The sequence below is a fragment of the Eschrichtius robustus genome, chromosome 13 (assembly GCF_028021215.1).
Source record: "Eschrichtius robustus isolate mEscRob2 chromosome 13, mEscRob2.pri, whole genome shotgun sequence".
Lineage (NCBI taxonomy): Eukaryota > Metazoa > Chordata > Mammalia > Artiodactyla > Eschrichtiidae > Eschrichtius > Eschrichtius robustus.
The window spans coordinates 54,977,907-54,996,956 of NC_090836.1; the positions used below are offsets into that span (position 1 = coordinate 54,977,907).

At 36.7% G+C, this 19,050-nt stretch overlaps 1 protein-coding gene across 1 annotated transcript in view; it reads left to right on the plus strand.

Moving 5' to 3' along the window:
* HMGA2 (high mobility group AT-hook 2) overlaps nucleotides 1–19,050 on the plus strand; it is a 135,987-nt gene that overhangs the window by 4,536 nt on the left and 112,401 nt on the right. The window contains exon 3 of the mRNA XM_068561649.1: nucleotides 9,222–9,272. Within this exon, the coding sequence (XP_068417750.1) occupies nucleotides 9,222–9,272 (51 nt within the window). The remainder of the gene's footprint in view (nucleotides 1–9,221; nucleotides 9,273–19,050) is intronic.

A 19,050-nucleotide genomic window follows, 5' to 3' on the forward strand; every position in this document is an offset into this window, starting at 1 on the left:
TGAGCACTAACCATATTATATTTGATAGTTTTCAGTGTTGTAAACTTCCATAGCAACCAGTGATACATATAAGGTTATTTAGGGAGCAACTATGAGTTCTTCTCTGTTTTATTTTAACAGTCTTGAACAGAGTTGAAAGAGCAGGTTTCTAATATATTTAAATATAACTGCTTCTCAGAGTGAAGATTTAATTGTACTCATATTTAATCACTAAACATTGAAGTAGCTCTAAATTATCTTGTCATTTAAAAGTGACTGTGTAATCTGATATTACTAATATGAATACTTACTATTTGTTTTTTTACCTGCTTTATTAAATTTTAAAAAAGGGCTAATTTAACATAGGGTTTTTTTGTTGCATTAAGTTAATTTTATCTTAATTTTACTCTAATGGAATGGCAAAGAAATATCTTGGTAGCTAGCTGACAAACATTTAAACTATGATGTAATTGCTCTGAAAAATGCATCATAACATCTCCCAGGAAGAAATCTGTATATCTCATCATAAATAAATTATTTAAAATTCAATACAAAAAAAGGGAAAATGAATTACCTCTCATATTTTACTGTATTACTCTTTTTTTTGAACGAGTAAAAAGGTGCTTCCATCACCTTCTCTTCAGTTTGAAAAGTTTGCCACTGACTAGCAAAATCTTTATTGACAAAAGGAAAGCTGAGACTTGGGCCTAATTTACCACCTAAAGCAAAATAACAAAAGGTTGGTCTCTTCCCAAGTAAGGTTTGACTTATTTTTAGTTACTTTGGTGATAGGCATTTATAAATGACCCTTAGGCTATTCATCTTTCTGATAATTCTTCATGTGTATGCACATAGTATTACAACTTCCAAAACAGAAGTAGGCTTTCTTTTTCCGAAAGAAATTTTTCTCTGAAATCTTTCATTCTTCCAGACAAAATTATTTCACACAATTCTGTTATAAAAGTCCCCTTCCTAATAAAAATGGATACATATTTTTGCTCAGAACCTGACTGTTATATTTCTTCAGTTTTATAAATTACGCTTCATCTGGAGAAGATAACACTTTGCAAAATAATGAATGACACTGATGAATTGTTCATGGCATGTGTAAACTTAAGGTATTTTCACTTTCGAATCGGTATTTATTGAGTTTGCTACTACCCTATGTAAACATGATTATCAAACATATTTGTTTATCAAACATATGTTGTATTCTAACAAAACGTATTTTTGTTAGGACTTTGAAAAGTAATCTTTTTTAGAAAAAGTTACAGTGTTCATAACATGCTAGACTGACCAGAGTAGAGATGAGAAGTCTTCTATGATTAATAAATTGGGAATTCTCCTGCAAACCGAGACTCACCAAAATGGAAAATACATAACAAAACCTGGTAAGTATATAAGAGAACTGAACTCTAAAATTAGAGGAGATACAGTGTACACTGGGATACTGATGATGTTGTATGTTTAAAATTTCTTGCTGCTTGGAGTTTCTTTACTTACAAAGTTTGTGTTTGGACCCAGTAACTGGCCTTGGGGCATTTGAAAACAAAACTGCTTGTTGGAAAATTAGCAATGTGAAACTTGACAATGCATGAGTAAAGTTGCAAGACCAAGTGGAAGACTACTAAATTAGCAATCACTTTAATTTCAGGTCATATTCAATATAAAATTGATTTGTGTCATACATAAAACAAACATTTATAAAAACATAATTTGTTATGCTTGGAACTTTTGGAAGAGAAGATAATTATTCTTCACTTTGCTTCTATTCCGTTGTGACAAATTCCCATGGATAACCATTATGTAGAAATTCTAGTTATTCCTAAGAACACCAATCTGAGTGCTCAAAATTCATCCCTGAACCAGTTTCATGTTGTTATCTTAATAAAAGAAATCAGAAGTTAATGTTTTCCTGAATAAATAATTGATTCGTGTGAGTATGTGTGTGTCTGTGTGTGTGTCTTGACCCTTTTATTTATGTCTTAGTTTGAGGTATACCTGTGACCAGTTGGCTCTTAATTTCCTTTTTGTTTTAGTTTGTTTTCCTCTCCTGTTTGTGCTGGATGGAAATACTTTGTATTTTCACATTTCTCATTTGGAGAGAAGAAAGATATAATCAACTTTATGTTTAGTTTAGGGTTTTTGTTGTGCCTGTTTAATGAGAGAGCACTGGAGGGGTTTCTTTCACTAATTCTCCAGTGTTTAAGGTCACAAGTCAAATTCATCTGTAAGTCAGGCCAATTGTCATTCAGGTACTTTTAGGCAAAAAAAAAAATTCTGAGATTGAATTAAATTTTAATAGGAAGAATTGCATATAAAAAAGATCTCAGGTGTGAGATAGCCCTACTTCGTAATATCACAGATTTGCTTGAACTTCCTTTTGACTTTAGGTTGTAGTGAAGAGAAATAGAGAGCAAAGTACAAAATGAAAATACTATGTAGGTAAAGTATACTTCAAATAATGTGTTCAGGCAGACACTTAATTTATATTTTCCACTTGCCTAAACAAAGAAGACTTGATACGAATTGGATACTATAGAGGAAGATTTGTGCTCCTTTTCTAATCATGTTCCTAGAAAGGTGGTTGGTTTTGCACAAATGATTACTAACACCAATCACAGATATTTTAGGATGAGAGAATGGGTTTTCCTCATCATTTCAGATAAATATTAGCTCATAGATGCTGAGCAAGGACATGATTTTTTACAGGATATAGTAGGTCGAGCTGAAGAGAGGAACCAAAGGCATCATTATAGGTAAGTCAGGGAAAGATGGTATTGGCAGTTGTCATACAATTCCAGCCTATGGCTTCTATGTTACTAATATGAGTTATTTTGAGTTCCTCTGTGTTTTTATGGGCAAGTAACTTCCACTGGGACTCAGGGCTCTATCTAAGGATACAAATAAATCCAGTCAGGTGGAATTACGGAAAGCCCAATTGTTGTCTCCATTATCTTGGTATTTTAGGCTGTCTTACCTAAACAGTTGACTCATTTTTTTTTTCACTTAACTTTGCCAGAGAGGACCGAGCCTTAAAGTATCAGTAAATTCTCTCTCACAATGCCTTTGAGTCATCGTAGATTATGATCCAAATATGGAAGATTCAAATACATTTGAGTTATTTTCTGAAATCACTTTACTTCAAGGAACCCAGAGATCTCATTCTTTGCCAGTTATTCTTCTGAACTTTTTCATCGAAAGCCCCTCATTACTTTGACTGACTTCCAACTCTGGCTCATTTTTATCTCAAGGTCTCAACAGATCATTTTGCTCAAGAGAACATAACAGATTGGTATTCTGTTGCATTTCAGTTCTTTTTTGAGACTAGATGGATGCTGAAGAGCATTTTATGTCAGTTAAATCATTCAGACCTATCTTATCTTGTTAGCTGACTTTCTGCAGTTTCCAGAGCTCGCTCTGGAACCATATAGCTTGGCACAAGGGTGGAACAATGAATTTTATATCCTAGATTCTGAGATTTTTAGCTCTGAATTTTTATACTGCCAACCAGGAGAAAAAGGTGAATGGAGAACTGATTCCATTTTAGGCTGCTTTATTATTATTCTATATTGCTTTAATCCACAGTGCATCTTCTAAGTGATTTAGCAGGAGTAGTCACAGCCATTGTTTTCTGCAGGATAATGTAGGGAGCAGTTTGCTCGGAAGGTCAACCCTATGAGCTCTCATATCATTGCTATTGATTTTTCTGATTACAAAGGAGGGAGAGGAACAGTTAAGAGGAGAATCCTAAACTTTGAAAATAACTTTTCCTGTTATTTTGGCCTTGGCTTTAATTTCATGTTTGTATAGGTGAAGACAGGCATGTGTAAATAATGACATGGGAGTTGACAACAAGGACTTCCTTGGGGAAAATGAGCATGAACTACAATGGATGCTAGAATTCACTTTATTCCTGTTTCGGAAAATATGTAGTGATGGCAAACTTGTAATGTCTTTTAAAGACTAAAAATAGTTGCATGTACAGTTTGGAAACCCATAGAACTAGATTAGCAAAAAGGTAAAGTGACAATTACTTAACATTTAATGTGATTGATTAGTCCAGTTGATTTTGATGCCAGTGCACATTGATTTACACTCTTTATATTTTTGAAAGAGCTACTAAAAGAAATAAAATGTGACTCTACACTTTTTTTAGATGGCTCCATATGCTCTAAAGTCAGCAGGTCTTAGTCATATATACATATATATGTAAAGATACATGAAAACAAAGCAAGGTACTATTAAGCCCAAATATTTTTCTAGCTCTTTTGTGTGTGTGTGTATACAGATGCACTGATTGATTTGGAGTGGGGCGTTCTGGTTTTTATGCATTATCACAGTATGATGTGAGCATTTAGAATAGCAAAAAATTAATAGCTATCTAAATTTGACCCAGAAGTCAGAACTGGCTAATGCGCTTCGTTCCCAATCTCAGCTCTTGTCTATGTCTTTATAGGAAACTTGGAAATATTTTACTTTTAACTACTCATTTGATTTCCACCCTAGAAGTTTTTAAAAAAATTTCCCCATGGCTACTTTATTTTGTATGGGACTATCTCCCAGAAGAACAGACCCTTTATTGCCTTGAAATCAGATGGGGATCTCAGTTCCACCACTTAAGAACATGGGCAGATTTCTGAATCGCCCATTTAAACAGGGGAAGTAATAGCTGCCGTACTTAAATAAGATAATGCTCAGAAAATCACTCAGTACTTTGACTGGAAACTTACAAAATTGGGAGGTACTCCTTTTAAGGGTAACATTTTAAAATATGGAGGGAGTTAAGAAATTACATTTGACTACCTACTAAATGCTGTAGCTTTTGTCAGGCTTACCTTCCATATACATTAGCTCCTTTAATCCTTTCATGTAGGCTTTATGGTCTTCATTTCACAAATGAGAAAACTGTGATTCAGAGATGTAAACTCTGACATGTCTAATGTTCAGCTCCAGTAAATGGGAGTACCTGGGCTTGAGTTCAAATCTAATTCTAAAGTTTATGATCTTTCCACTATTATGCGGTGTCAAATATCTCGTAAAGTATTTGCTACAAGGTAGATTATGTTTTCTCCGGTAACCAGAAATGTAGGTTGCAAGTTAGATTTTGAGAAATCTTTGGAGGGCAGTTCTCTACGAGCTTATAAAGGGATTGGCAATATGTGCCTACTGCAACCCATCCCCACAGACTTCTGGCCCCCAAATAAACCAGAAGGCTATGACTTTGGAGATCATGGCACATCCAGAAGTTTTTTTATTTGTTAAATGAAGGGGCTGGATGAAATGTCTTCTAAAGCCCTACCAAGCTGTAGAATTCTAAAGGCGAGAGGGAAACAACAGGGAAACACACAGGTGATATAAACACCAGTGTTTCTTTCTTTCCTTCCTTCCTTCATGCAATAAATATGTAGTGAGCACATCTTATGCACCAGACCCTAATGCTAAGCACTGTTTCCAAGATCAAGAGTTCTATTTGCTAGATGAATTTCCTTTTTTAATTAATTTTTTAGGGCTAATACATTTAAGAGCCTGGAGTACCAAAACTTCTTAGAGAAAGATATAATTACATTTCCCATTTAATAGTCTCCCCAATCCTCATGAACTTGCTTCTAAAGCATCTTATAAAATTAAATACACAGTTCTGAACTTACACTTTTTTTAAAAGGCAAAAATAAGAATGAAGACAAGCCAGGAGGGAATAACACTTTTAACATATGATCGTTAGTATAACAGGGCTGATAATAGTCTGAAATTCAGTTCTTACAAATGCAGAATTCCCACCCTCTCTCCCTACTCCCCGCCCCCCAGATAAGCAGTAAGTACTCAGAATAAGTTATTGTCTGAATTATACATGGGTTTGTAGTGTGGAACCAAATTCCACTCTGGTGAAGGAAAACCAAATATACACTTACACAGTATTGCATATGTTAACATATTAAAAACAAAACAAGTCCCCGAAATGTTTTGTTTTCTATTGAAAAATAATATTCCGAAGAGCATTAAACACAGGGAAAAAAGTTAAAGCCAGTGTTTTCCAATATGTAAAATTCCTGGATCTATGCTGGTTTACAAAGGAAAATCCTAACTGGTTTTGCAGCTTTTGTGAAGTTTGATCAGAATGATTAAATAATGTGGATTTTAAGGAACAATGAAAACCTCCCAGATCGACGACACACAGCACAGCTAATGTGTTTCTTCTAGATGTCGTCTCAGAAGAGGGTTTCAGTTTACATGTAATACTGGCCCCAAGACCAAGGAGCAAGTTTGCTTTTAACAAGTCCAAGTGATAATCGTGGTATTTTGCACTTTGGTTAATGGTGCGAATTTTATTTTTGAATAGACTTTTTGTAAATGGGATGCTCGTTTTTAAGTCCTCTTGTTTGCAGGGCTTTCTCTCTCTATGAGAGATTTGCTTTCTCTAACTTTGAAATGCAGTGAAACCCTCTCAGAAAACAACCCTCTTTCTAACAGACTTTAGATACACCCGGATCGCATCATGGCCCCGGAATATAACCACCATACAGAAAAGCCTGGTGTAGCACTGTTAGCTTTTAAGATCAGCAGTCTCCTACTCTCAACCCCACCTACCATCCCCATGCCCATGAGAAAGGATTTCTATCTTCCATGTTTGTATAATTTACTACTGAGTAAACTGTGCAACCTTACAATTGCTCCTAAAGGGTAAATCAGACACTACTTCTGTATTAGGGAATTTTGTACTCATATAACTCATGATGTACTAGCCAGAGGGTTTCTTAAAAGCTTCATTCTTAAGGTGATCTATGGGTGTAATGGAATATTTGCATTGATTGAACCTTCTATGAGATTGGACTAACTTAAAGGAAAACTTCCCCTTTAAGAGTTCCATCTGGTTAGGAGTGAAAGAACATTTATTGAGCACCTCATTTATGGCAGCCACTTCACTCCTCACTCCTCACCGGAGGTGTTATCTCCATTTCACACCTGAAACCAAGTTAAGGTTTTCAGGGACCTGCCCAAAGTCATAAAGCTAACATGGCAGAGCAGGGTTTTGAATCTAAGCTTTCCAAAGTGGAGTCTCTGTTCCTTTTGAGATCTCCCTCTCTCCCTGAGATCACACTCAGAAAGAGGGTGTGATTCACTGGGCACTCCCGGCTTTCACTTAATTTAACTCATGCCCTTATGACCGAAAGTAAGACAGGACCACTAATCCTTGACAAGAAATGATTCCTTTGTGGAGCCATTCAAAGTAGTAACCCCTACTACTATGATTCAGAGGGCCCAAATCTGACGCTTAGGTGGAGCTGAGCCAGTGACAATTTTCGTTACCTAAAATATCTCCTCATAGCAGCAAATGCATGTAACCTAAAGGGAGGTAGCGTTGTCAGGAGATTGAGAGCCCTGGCTTTAGAGTCCAACAGAACTGGGTTCAAATCCCAGGCCTGCCATTTACCAGCTTTGTGTGCGACCTGAGTTATTCAGCTTGCCTTTCTAAGACTTAATTGCTCGTTTGCAAAGTAAGAGAAATAATAACAGCTACCTTACATGGACGGCTGTTGTAAAGATTAAAATAACACATGCGAATGACTTAGCCCGGTGCCTAGGGTATTTTAAATGCTCAATAAATGTGAACTAACATTATAATCGTACAAAGTTTGGGTTAATTCATGGAACCTGTTAGATAGGTCAGGAAGATATTTGGTGAGAAATCTTGTGACATAAAAATCTTATTTTGTCTATGTACCTGTGTATCTTTGTATCTCTCTGTGTATCTATCAATCTATCACCTATCTCCATCTATTTTTACCAGATTGAAGGGAGAAAGGAGAGTCATTTGGCAGTGTAGACAGTTATAATAGGTAATTTTAGTATCGTTGTACCAAGTACTTGTTGCTAACCCAGGTAACAAAAGTAAAATGCAAAACGAGTTATCCTGGCTCAGGTTACCTGTATTTTTGTGTTTATATAGCCTTGAGATGATTCTCATACACAGAAGAGGATGTACTAGGTTTTCTTTACTCTGAAAATGAAAATTATAAACATGGTTTTTTTTTTTGGCTGTGTTGGGTCTTTGTTGCTGTGCGCAGGCTTTCTCTAGTTGCAGTGAGAGGGGGCTACTCTTTGTTGCGGTGTGTGGGCTTCTCATTGCAGTGGCTTCTCTTGTTGCAGAGCATGGGCTCTAGGCGCGTGGGCTTCAGTAGCTGTGGCACACGGGCTCAGTAGTTGTGGCGCACGGGCTTAGTTGCTCTGCGGCATGTGGGATCTTCCCAGACCAGGGATCAAACCTGTGTCCCCTGCATTGGCAGGCGGATTCTCAACCACTGCGCCACCAGGGAAGTCCCTATAAATGTGTATTTTTATAGAAAGTGTATGTGATATGTGTGTGTTGGTGTATTTGGGGATTGGAGTAGGGGTGATAAACACAGGGAAATTATAATATTAAAATTTGACTCAAAAGGGAAAAAAACAACTGTGATACCAGAAAAATCTTCTGTGAAGCAAAGCAATGAACAAACTGTTAAGGTAGTTAGAAATATATTCATGTCAGGTTTGTGTTGAGTGTGGAATTGTTAATTGTTAATAATATACATTGTTTATTAATTATTATTTTTTAGCATCCCTGGTTTCCATCTCAGAGAAAAACATTGATGATTTCTGCTAGCTTTTTTTTTTTCTCTCTCTCTGCTTTGAGTGAACTGATTGACAGGTGTTTGTTTGGGGCAAGGAATAGGAAATTAACTATGTAGAAGTGTGCTAATATTTGTTTTTTTGAGTTAGAAGCCTATATATTTTCACTCACATTTAGATTTGCTTTTGCCTAACAATGTGGGTAGAAGTGGCTTGTAAATTGTACAGTAACATATCAATGTTAATTTTTGTAATTTTAGCTGTGATATGGAAAGAAAAATCATTTAAGAAACATTAATTTTCTAAAAGTCTACTTTACATAATTATGGATATGTGGGAATAATTTTTTTTAATTACAGATAGAAATAAGGGCAAAATGGCTTTTAAAAAGCATTTGCATGCATTTCAGAGATTACTCCAGGGGAGTCTATTAGGGTGAGGGTTGCATAGATCTCTCTTTGCATCATGCAATGAAAAATGGAGAAGACGAACCTTCAAGGAGAAAGAGATTGTTAAAGCAATCTTAATACCTCATCTGCAAACCAGAACATTCTTACTTGAAATGTGTCCCTTGGTGCAGCACTTATAAGAAATGTCAGGTAGGAAACGATATGACTTCCTTTTTCATTTTGCAGAAAGCAGAAGCCACTGGAGAAAAACGGCCAAGAGGCAGACCTAGGAAATGGGTGAGTAGTAAGATAAAATTTCTGTTCTTTTTTAGTACAGAAAAATTTCTGGTGTTTTTTTTTTTAATAAATTACTTTTATTTTATCGATTACATGAATTTCTAACTTCTGGTTTGATGCATCTTTGAAAGGGTTAAGGCAAGCAGCATATTATCACCACCTCTTACCCTCAGGCTCCAGGAGTTTCCTCAAAACACTTTTCTTTCCTGGGAGTGTCTCCTTTTTCTATCTCTAATCAACATGAAAAGAGTCTCCACTCTTCCTTCAAAGGGGGTAACAATGAGATGACTTGTTCCCTGGGTTGAGTAACTAAGGTTAAAGGGTATTATGAAACATTGGAAGTTGATTACAAATGGTGATAAAATTCAGATGAAATGTGTATGAGATAACTTTTTAACTCTTTCTTTGCATTTCTTTTTGTTGTTGTTCCCGGGATGGTTTGGCCTTGGAAATATCTCATTTTCTAGGTGGTTTGTGTTTTCCTTTTCACGTTGCCTTTGTTAGGAAACCAGGTTTTACGCACTGGTTTTTCTTGCTTCCCTTAGTAGTGATTCTTACATACTGACGGTGGCTTCCATGCAGGTGTACCTGACCCCAAAGGCACACAGATCCTGTATCTTTCTGAGGCCAGAAATTCACTGATCACTGAAGAGCTTTGTTAATTTTACCACTTGAACCTTGTTCTTTATGCTGCTACATTACCATGTTCTTCTGGTCTGTCTTTCCCACTGACCGAGGAGAAAAGTCTTACAAACGAATAAAACCATTTCTCAAGAAAGATGAAGGCATCCTCTCTACCCTGGGTCATCTATGATGGGATCTTTGGCCTTGCTTTTCTCTCTTCCATGGTTCCATCTTCATGCTTCATCTTTTTCTGAAGTTCCTTTGCTGCTCTGCTGGATTGTATTTTCCTGCTAGTTTGCCATTCCTCTCTCCTCCAGAGTTCTGCATCCCTTTCTATTTATACTTTGGTATTGCCTTTCATTCAATTTATTCATCTTGTATTTTTTTCCCTCTGCTCAACATGTGTTGGGATTAGATTTCTTAGCACAAGGAAATGGGGATGATTTTAGATTAAAAACATCTCAGTGTTACAGTGTAACCTTAAAGTAAGAGCATTTTATTCAACCTTCTGGTCAATACATGAATTCTCTCCAAACTAACCCACCAGGTGCTGATCATCTAGACTCTGCTTGATTACCTTTAATGTTAGGAAACTCTCGTCCTCTTAAGGCTGCCTCTTCTCTCCTGGAAAGCTCTGAACGTTAGAAAACACTTCCATCTGACTCCCTGTAACTTTTGCTCACTGTTCCTAGGCCTCCCTCCTGGGAATATACAGAGTAATTGTTATTACTTTTACTTGTGATAGCTCTTCAGATATTTGAAGGCAATTAACATATACCCTTTGTTCTCTTTTCTGGTTTGAATATCTCTAAGCCTTTCAGCTTTTTCCCATAAAGGAACATTCTTCTTCTTCTCCTCTGAGTATGCTTGTTTTTTTGTCTTTTGTAATATGTCACCCAGAACTAAGTATCATATTCCAGGTGTGGGTTCCATAACCAATGGGTTTATTACCTCTCTTGTTAGACATATGGTTCCAGTTACCTATTACTGTTTCATCAACCACCCCAAAACTTAATAATGTAAAAAAAAAAAAAAAAAAAAAAAGAAAAGAAAGCTCATGGATTCTTTGGGTCAGGAATATGGACAGGACACAACAGAAAGGCTTGTTTCTGCTTCAGGATGTCTAGGGCCTCAGCTGGGAGGACTCAAGCAGCTGGGGGTTACCTCTCATGCTTGGGGTAGAATTGGGAGGCGTCTTTACTCACAGGTCTGGTGCTTTTGCAGAATTGGCTTGAAGTCTGGGTGCATCTGGGGGTGTCCTCTGGAGCACCCACACACATGGCCTTTCTAACGTGGTGGTCTCAGGGTGGGAAGTCAGCCTTCTGACATACACTCAGGGCTCCCAGAGAGGGTGTTTTCCCAAATGAGGAGAAAGCTGCAAGCAAGGCCTTTTTTGACCTAGTGTCAGAAGTCAAAAAGTGCTACTCCATTACACTCCAGTGAGCACAGTGTTGACTAAACTGGTATTGACCACATATCAAATATAGGTCTGCCATTTTCTGAGCATCAGAACTAAAAGGACATCGTATCCCATTGAACTCATCGATAAGAAAAACCTATATAAACTTTCTTATAGGCAACAGAATAGGAAATAGGTAAGTTCTTTGAAGTCGTGAGATTAATGTTGCTAAAATGAAATGAAACACATTGTAAGCAAATACAGTGTGATTTAACCAGCGCTCAGCTTCCATCAATTGTCCCCCAGCCCAGCTTTATTGAGATGTAATTGACATATAACCTTGTGTAAGTTTAAGGAATACAGCCTGTTGATTTGACTTGTGTATTGCAAAATGATTACCACAGTGGCATTAGTTAATAACTCCATCATCTCACATAATTACCATTTCTTTTTTTGTGGTGAGAACATCTAAGATCTATTCTCTTAGCAACTTTCAGGTATAGAATACTACATTGTAAACTATAATCACCATGCTAGATCCTCAGAACTTACCTTATTACTGGGAGTTTGCACCCTTTGACCAATATTTCCTCATTCCCTCCACCCACCCCAACTCCCCCCGCAGGCCCCTGGCAACCACCATTCTACTGTTTCTATAAATTTAGCATTTTTAGATTACACATATTAAGTGATAGACAGTATTTGTCTTTGTCTGACTTATTTCACTTAGCATAATGTCCTCAAATTTCATCCATGCAAATGGCAGGACTTCTTTTTTTCTCTGGCTGAGTAATATTCCATTGTATATGTCCACCACATCTCCTTCAGGCACTCATCCGTACATGGACTCTTAAGTTCCATATCTTGCCTCTTAACTGGTCTTCCTACCTTTCACCTTTTCTACCTTTGGCTCTCCTGTGTTTGCCAGTTAACCTGCATAGGGTACAGTCACATCACTGCTCTTCCTAGAAACTTTCTACGGATCCACAGCTGGCCACTGAATTGATTACAACCTTCCCTAGCTCTTTGAAGTCCCCACAGTTTATACCCACCTCCCTTTATGCCTTTATTTTCCACCACTCATCCTCACACAGCCGATGTTTCAGCCAAGCTGGAATAAAATATGTAGTAGTTAAAGGATCGATATGTTTTTATTTTCTCAATGGATTCTTGCTCATTTGGGAGATATCTGGATTCCAGGCACCTGATCTTCATGCTGAATAAGAAGCCCACGTGAAGCACCCACCACAAAATCCCTTGCCTTTCCGGGAATAATTGGGCCATCTTCATTGACCCTCATGGTTTCTAGTTTTTACTGGCTGTGAGAATGGAAAATATTGTGTAGCTAATTGTTATAAGACCCCGATTTGTTCCCCAAAGAAGAGTTGTTCTACTTAGAAAAGGAAATAGAAGGAAATTGTGTATTTTTTTTCTAGACAGCGTGTTTCCTTTTTGCTTATATATATTCTGTTGGGTAGAGTGTGCAGCCCGTCACAGCAAGGCATTCAGTTCAAGGGCATTCTTTACTGGAAAGCTTGTACTAAAGAAATAAATTATTGCATTTTCCATAGGAAATGAGCCTTGTACTTTACAGTAAGTTCAATTCTTTCCAACAGTGTCATTCACTGATTTCCTTATATTAGAGATATATTTTTGAACTGACAGGATTTACTAGGTACAGGGCCTAAAAGCCAAACTGGTCCCCTTTTATTCTTCTGGGTTGTTTTGTTTTAAAGTTCTTTTGCTTTTAAAAAGAAGTCTTGTACATTTTATGGTGTCATGTAACAAGGCTGGAAGAAGATATCTACATTGTAACCCTCTCATCTGAAGTGACTGGGATCAATACTTGGTAGGTTACTCCAAAGTTGATTAACCAAAACTATGTGGATATAGGAAAGAAGTTTGTGCCAGTCTTGCTTCTGCAGGGGATGGAGTGTTGACTAATCCAGTGAGGACATTGACTAGATTTTGATTAAGAGCACTTCTCTTATTTACTTTATTCCCCTTTGTTTTGTTTTTGTTTTTTCTGAGTTTGAATCAGATTTCAGATCTATTATTTTGATGAGCTGCTTTGGACTTTCACATTTTTTTGGTCTGGAGGAGGTGAGAGGTCAAGGAAGGAGAGAGAAGTGGGACCTAACTTTTCTACTGGTCTTAGAGTCGGGAGCTCAGGATCTGGATTCAGGTGGCTTGGGTTCAAATTCTGGCCCATCACTTGACTAACTAGAATCTTCAGCAAATTACATGACCTTTTTAAAAGCACTTTTAAAAATTATTTTAACTGAGGTATAGTTGATGTACAATATTATATAAGTTTTAGGTGTATAACTTAATGATTCACAATTTTTAAAGGTTATACTCCATTTATAGTTATTATAAGATATTGGCTATATTCCCTATGTTGTACTCTCTATCCTTGTAGCTTATTTATTTTATTCATAGTAGTTTGTACCTCTTAATCCCCTACGCCTATCTTGCCCCTCCCCCCTTCCCTCTCCCCACTGGTAACCACTATTTTGTTCTCTATATCTGTGAGTCTATTTCTTTTTTGTTATATTCACTAGTTTTATTTTTTAGATTCCACATATAAGTGATATCATAACAGTATTTGTCTTTCTTTATTTCACTTAGCACAATACCCTCTAAAACTTCATTCATTTTTATGGCTGAGTGATGTTCCATTGTGTATATATAGGGGTGTGTGTGTGTGTGTGTGTGTATGTGTGTGTGTGTGTGTATACACCACATCTTCTTAATCCATTCATCTGTTGATGGGCACCTAGGTTGCTTCTATATCTTGGCTATAATAAATAATGCTGCTATGAACATTGGGGTGCATGTATCTTTCTGAATTAGTGTTTTCTTTTTTTTTTTGGATAAATACCCAGGAGTGGAATTGCTGGGTCATATGGTAGTAATGTTTTCAGTTTTAAAGGTCCAATTTCCTCCTCTTTAAGAAGGTGGTAAGAGTGGTACATTTCTAATAGCATCGTGTGGGGATTAAATAAGGCAGTGATGCAAAGGGCTTAATAGAAGGCCTGGCACGTAGTAAGTGCTCAATAAATGTTTAACGTTATTGTTAATTCCACTGTACACTTTCATGTAGATATCACTGACAGCCTAAACCCTAATAGCTTATAGCTGTAGCTACACATGGAGTGAGGTGACAGTTGTGCATCAAACTCACCGAGTACCCTTGGTGGTATCATTATATCTTCACTATATCTATGCTGAATATCATCAAGTTTAAGACTTGCTTATAAATAATACTAAGGTACATTTTAAATCTCTTTGTAGTTAAGGAAAATTATTTATTTATGGCTGCGCTGCTCGGATCAAACCCGTGCCTCCTACAGTGGAAGCATGGAGTCTTAACCACTGGACCTTCAGGGAAGTCCCCAAGGAAGATAATTTAAATTGCAACTTATAAGCTTTCTAACTGTAGAGGTTCGATGCCATGTGTTGTTCATCAATTTGGAAAGTAGTATTTCTGCTGTGTGCCTCAATAGGCACATGCAGAGATGTTCTGCCTCTTAGAACCTATATAGATTTCAGTTAGTCAGTCCTTCTGCCAGTTGAAACTAGGCATTTCATATTTATTTGCATTTCTCGATTTTGGCTTTAGAAAGGAGCCCATCACGTAACTGATTTAGCGATGGAAAATATTTGGAAAAAGTTTTAGAGAGTAGATAGAGCTAATAAGGCTCAAGAAAATACAGTGCAGTAATAACAATGTTAACCTTGTGTATGAAATGCTCCATCCAGATGTTGCTTAGTGAAGCAGCCAGTGCTTCTGGAGGAAAAGAAGGAAGGACAAAATAATGAAGAATAAATCAGTGGGAACCAGAGATGTTTTTAGGTGTTTTGTTTTCAGAATATCTTTATGAGAAAGGAAATTAACAACAGGAGGGAAATACTCCCCAGTACGAATTAATGGTTTGTAAAGAAAAAAAAAGAAATCATTCTGGAGATACTGAAATTGACCTAGAAATTGACCCAAGGACTAGATGCTGAAGCTTAACTTCAATTGGTCACTAGAAAGTTACTAACAAACCCCAGCTGTTTTCTCGGGTTGCTGATTCTCTTTATTTGGTAATGGGGTGTGTGCGGTATGTTGATTTAAAAATATGCATTTCTATTCCATATCTTTTGGGGGACAGTTCCTTTATTAAAGAACTTGTGATACACAGGAAAGTGATGTAATTTCATTTGTTAGTCAAACATTCTAGATAGGCAACAAGAGCTTTTTGTTTTTCTAAGTTTGTAGAAATCTAGAAACTTATGTGATGATTTTAAAATCAAGTAGGAGAAACTAAATCGGAATAAAACCTGTTACAACTAGACTGGTTGAAACTCTTTGGATTTCTTCTAAAGATCTCAAGCATTAATGTATTGAGGAACCTGGAAATCTAATGTTGAAGTTAAAACATTAGGTTTTCATTTCCATTACTTTTCCCCTCCAGATGTTTGTTACTTTTTTTTTTTAACTTTTAGCCATTTGTAATTTAACACTTGCTTTGTTTAAACTGAAAATATTTCTTTGATGTTTAGAGAGGAATATCCAATAATGCATATTGCAGATAATTGTAACTTTTTACTGGAGTCAGAGGGAAAGAAATGACTTTGATAGAATATCAAAAACTGTCTACTAATGGAGTGTGTGAAGACAAAACCATTTTCCCTTAGAAACTTGGAAAAACAACATGCTTTAAAAACCGGGAGATGCTTCCTCTGAAGCACATGAGCTTTTGACATATGCTTAATAATTAAAATATAAATTTTCTGATGCTTATAATGTGTTCAATATCGGTAAGCTATATTTTCTGAAACTATCTCCTTTGCAATATTTTGTGATAAAAATGGAGTTTTTTGCAAACCCTAATAGAACTCTGTGGGGAAAAGTGACTTAAGTTGATTTTCTTTTTTAATAGCTCACTGCAAAATTCCCTAACATGCTTATATAAAATTGCAAAATTAAATATGAAAACACTAATAAACATTATCATACTCAGAAGGCAAGAATTGGATTTGATCATTAGCATTTTGATTTAGTCTCTTTATTTTGCTTGTTTCAGTATTGAAGTCCTGTTCTTAATTATTCGGTTAATGATGTCTTTAACAAAGAGACTGATAACCAGCTCTACTTGGTCATCCAGTTCAGTTTGGTATTACCAGCTTCTACCAGATCCTGACCATTCAGGATTATTCAGACATCGACCTTGGGGTCCACTGCTCAAGTGATGCTAGCACAATACCACAATAGCCAGGTGGTCTTATTAAACTATAATCAAGGAAGAATATGTTTTTCTCCCACTTGTGGTTGAGTGGCAGATTATAGACAGGAGGCAGTTCAAATAAATGTCCTGTTTCTCGACCCAAATAATCAAATCAGTAAAATCCTGGCCAAGACAGTTATCTCAGTTTCATTCTAATTAAATGACAAGTACTATGAAATTCAGTGACCATTTTATATGACAGTAAATGTATTTAAGACCTTATCCATACTACCATACACATATTTACCTATGTTCCCCCAAATCTGAGTATTTATGGATGGCAGTAAATATTTCTAAAACACTGGAAACCCTCATGTCACAGATAAATAAAACTGATATGCCATATATATAGATATATATATATGTTTTTAACTAGGTAAGATAGGTAAAACTATTACTCCATATTTCAAGAGAACATTTTTGTTCTGTTTTTAAGAGTGGAATCTGTTTTTATTTTAAGATTTTTTTTTTAACCAAGGAATTCTTGATTCTAAACCCTTCCATATTTGACACAGATATTTCACTATTTTTTGGCAAAATTTCAATCCAGTGGGATTTAATCAAGCCTACCGTTTCTTCTCTGGACCGCGATAAAGACTGTTGTGATGAGCTATGTACCTTTGGGCAGGTCGCTCAGTGTGCCCACACTTTTTCTCCTGATAGGAACATTCTATCTATAACTAATGGCTGTCAAGCATTTCGCGTTGTAAAATACAAAAACCTTTATTGCTACCACCAGCTCTATTGTCCAGGGACTGATTGTTGAGTTTGTAAAGGATCCAGCCTCCTGTCTCCTTTTTTGTGTTGTTTTCCCTTCTCCCCCCTGCTGCCTGCCCTTTGGCCATTTCACTGCTCATTAGCGCCTCTGCCAGATGGGGGGGCAGGCCCAGGAACAGGGGTCAACTCTGGTAAAAGGCTTGGTGGGAAGGAGGCTGAGAGTAATGGCATACATAAGGTTTTCAGATTATCTGTCGATCTGATACATCCAAGCCACCCCCAAACCCTGTCCTTAGGGGTAAGTTCAGTGCAGCCATGACACTGAAATTTTTTTTTTAATTCCTTATTTATTCATTCTTATAATCAATGTGATTTTAGAAGTAAGACATCTTTTTCAGGATGCTATAGGAAGCAAAGTCTCTTTTTTATATTTCCTTAGTATTAAGGAGTGGCTGCAGATCAAGCTTGGTTTAGCAAGGCTTTGCCCTTGTTCAAAGCCAGAAGAATGGCACTGTCTTCTCTTCCGTTAGACTCAGGTTGGGGAATGACAGTTCTTTAAATTCTGGCAAATGGAGATTGCCTTATGAAGCGGAAAGTGCCCTGTTGGGGTGTTAAAAGATCATAAAGCTCACCCTAGTTGTATGACCAAGGGAAGCCATGTCATCACTTTGTGCTGTGGTTTCAATGCATTAATCCAGAAAAGGCACTTCGAGTGTCTCTTTGAACATAATATTGTGCAGAAGGCTCAGCATGTACGATGGACACTGTGGATATAGAAGAAACTTAAGCACTTTGGTTCACTTGTTTGTTTGCTTGTCTCTTGCTTGGCTGGACCATTTAAACCCTAGGGCTCCAATTCCGAGACACTTTGATTCTGTGATTTTCCATTTGTCTAAACATTTTGCTAAAGTCTTCTGGCAATATTATGGATCAGGCCCTGTGCTAGGTCCTGGGAATGTAGAGGCCAACAAAATAGGTGGAGGCTGCCTTTGAGGTGCTCACAACCAAACAGGAAACCTGATGCCAGCCTGTTAGATTAACTACTCTGTGCTTCAGATGTTGTGAGGGTAAATTAAATTCCAGTTCAAGTATTTTGAGCTCTTTAGAATTTGAGTCCTTCTATAGAAGTGATTATGTTGCTTTCCCAATCCTAATAACTCTCTATATTATTATTTGAGTTTAGCTATACATATAATTTATGAATTAGTTGTACTAGTGGGCCTAGAGTTATATCCTCTCATTATCACCATAGCAGATATCCAGGCTAATATCAGATATATACATATTTGATGTATCAAAATAGTTCAATTTTATCCAGTTAAGATAGACTTAAAAAGATAGGTATTAAATTATTAGATACAGGCTCCAAAAAGAGGAGGAGAAACGGAATCAGAACGCCAAGGATAATTCTCTTGAGCCACCATATCAGCATATGTTGATCTTGTTTTTTCTCTTTGTTCATGCTATGTGTGTCAAATAATTTAAAAATCACTAGGTGTTAAAGCAACTAGATTGTATACTTTAATGTTTCTGAATCGTGCTACCATTTGTATTTAAAAATTAGGTCTGTGAGGTTAGAGAGCACATTGCATTTATCTTTTTTACCCTCAGCACCTAGGATATAGGAAGGAATTCAGCAAAGTGATTAAGAGCTCAGACTGCCTGGGTTCCCTTATCAGCTTATCAAGGCAAGTTGCTCGTTGTTACCAGCCCAGTCTCCCTGTGTGTAAAACAAAGGGTAATAATAGTTCTCTTCTCATAG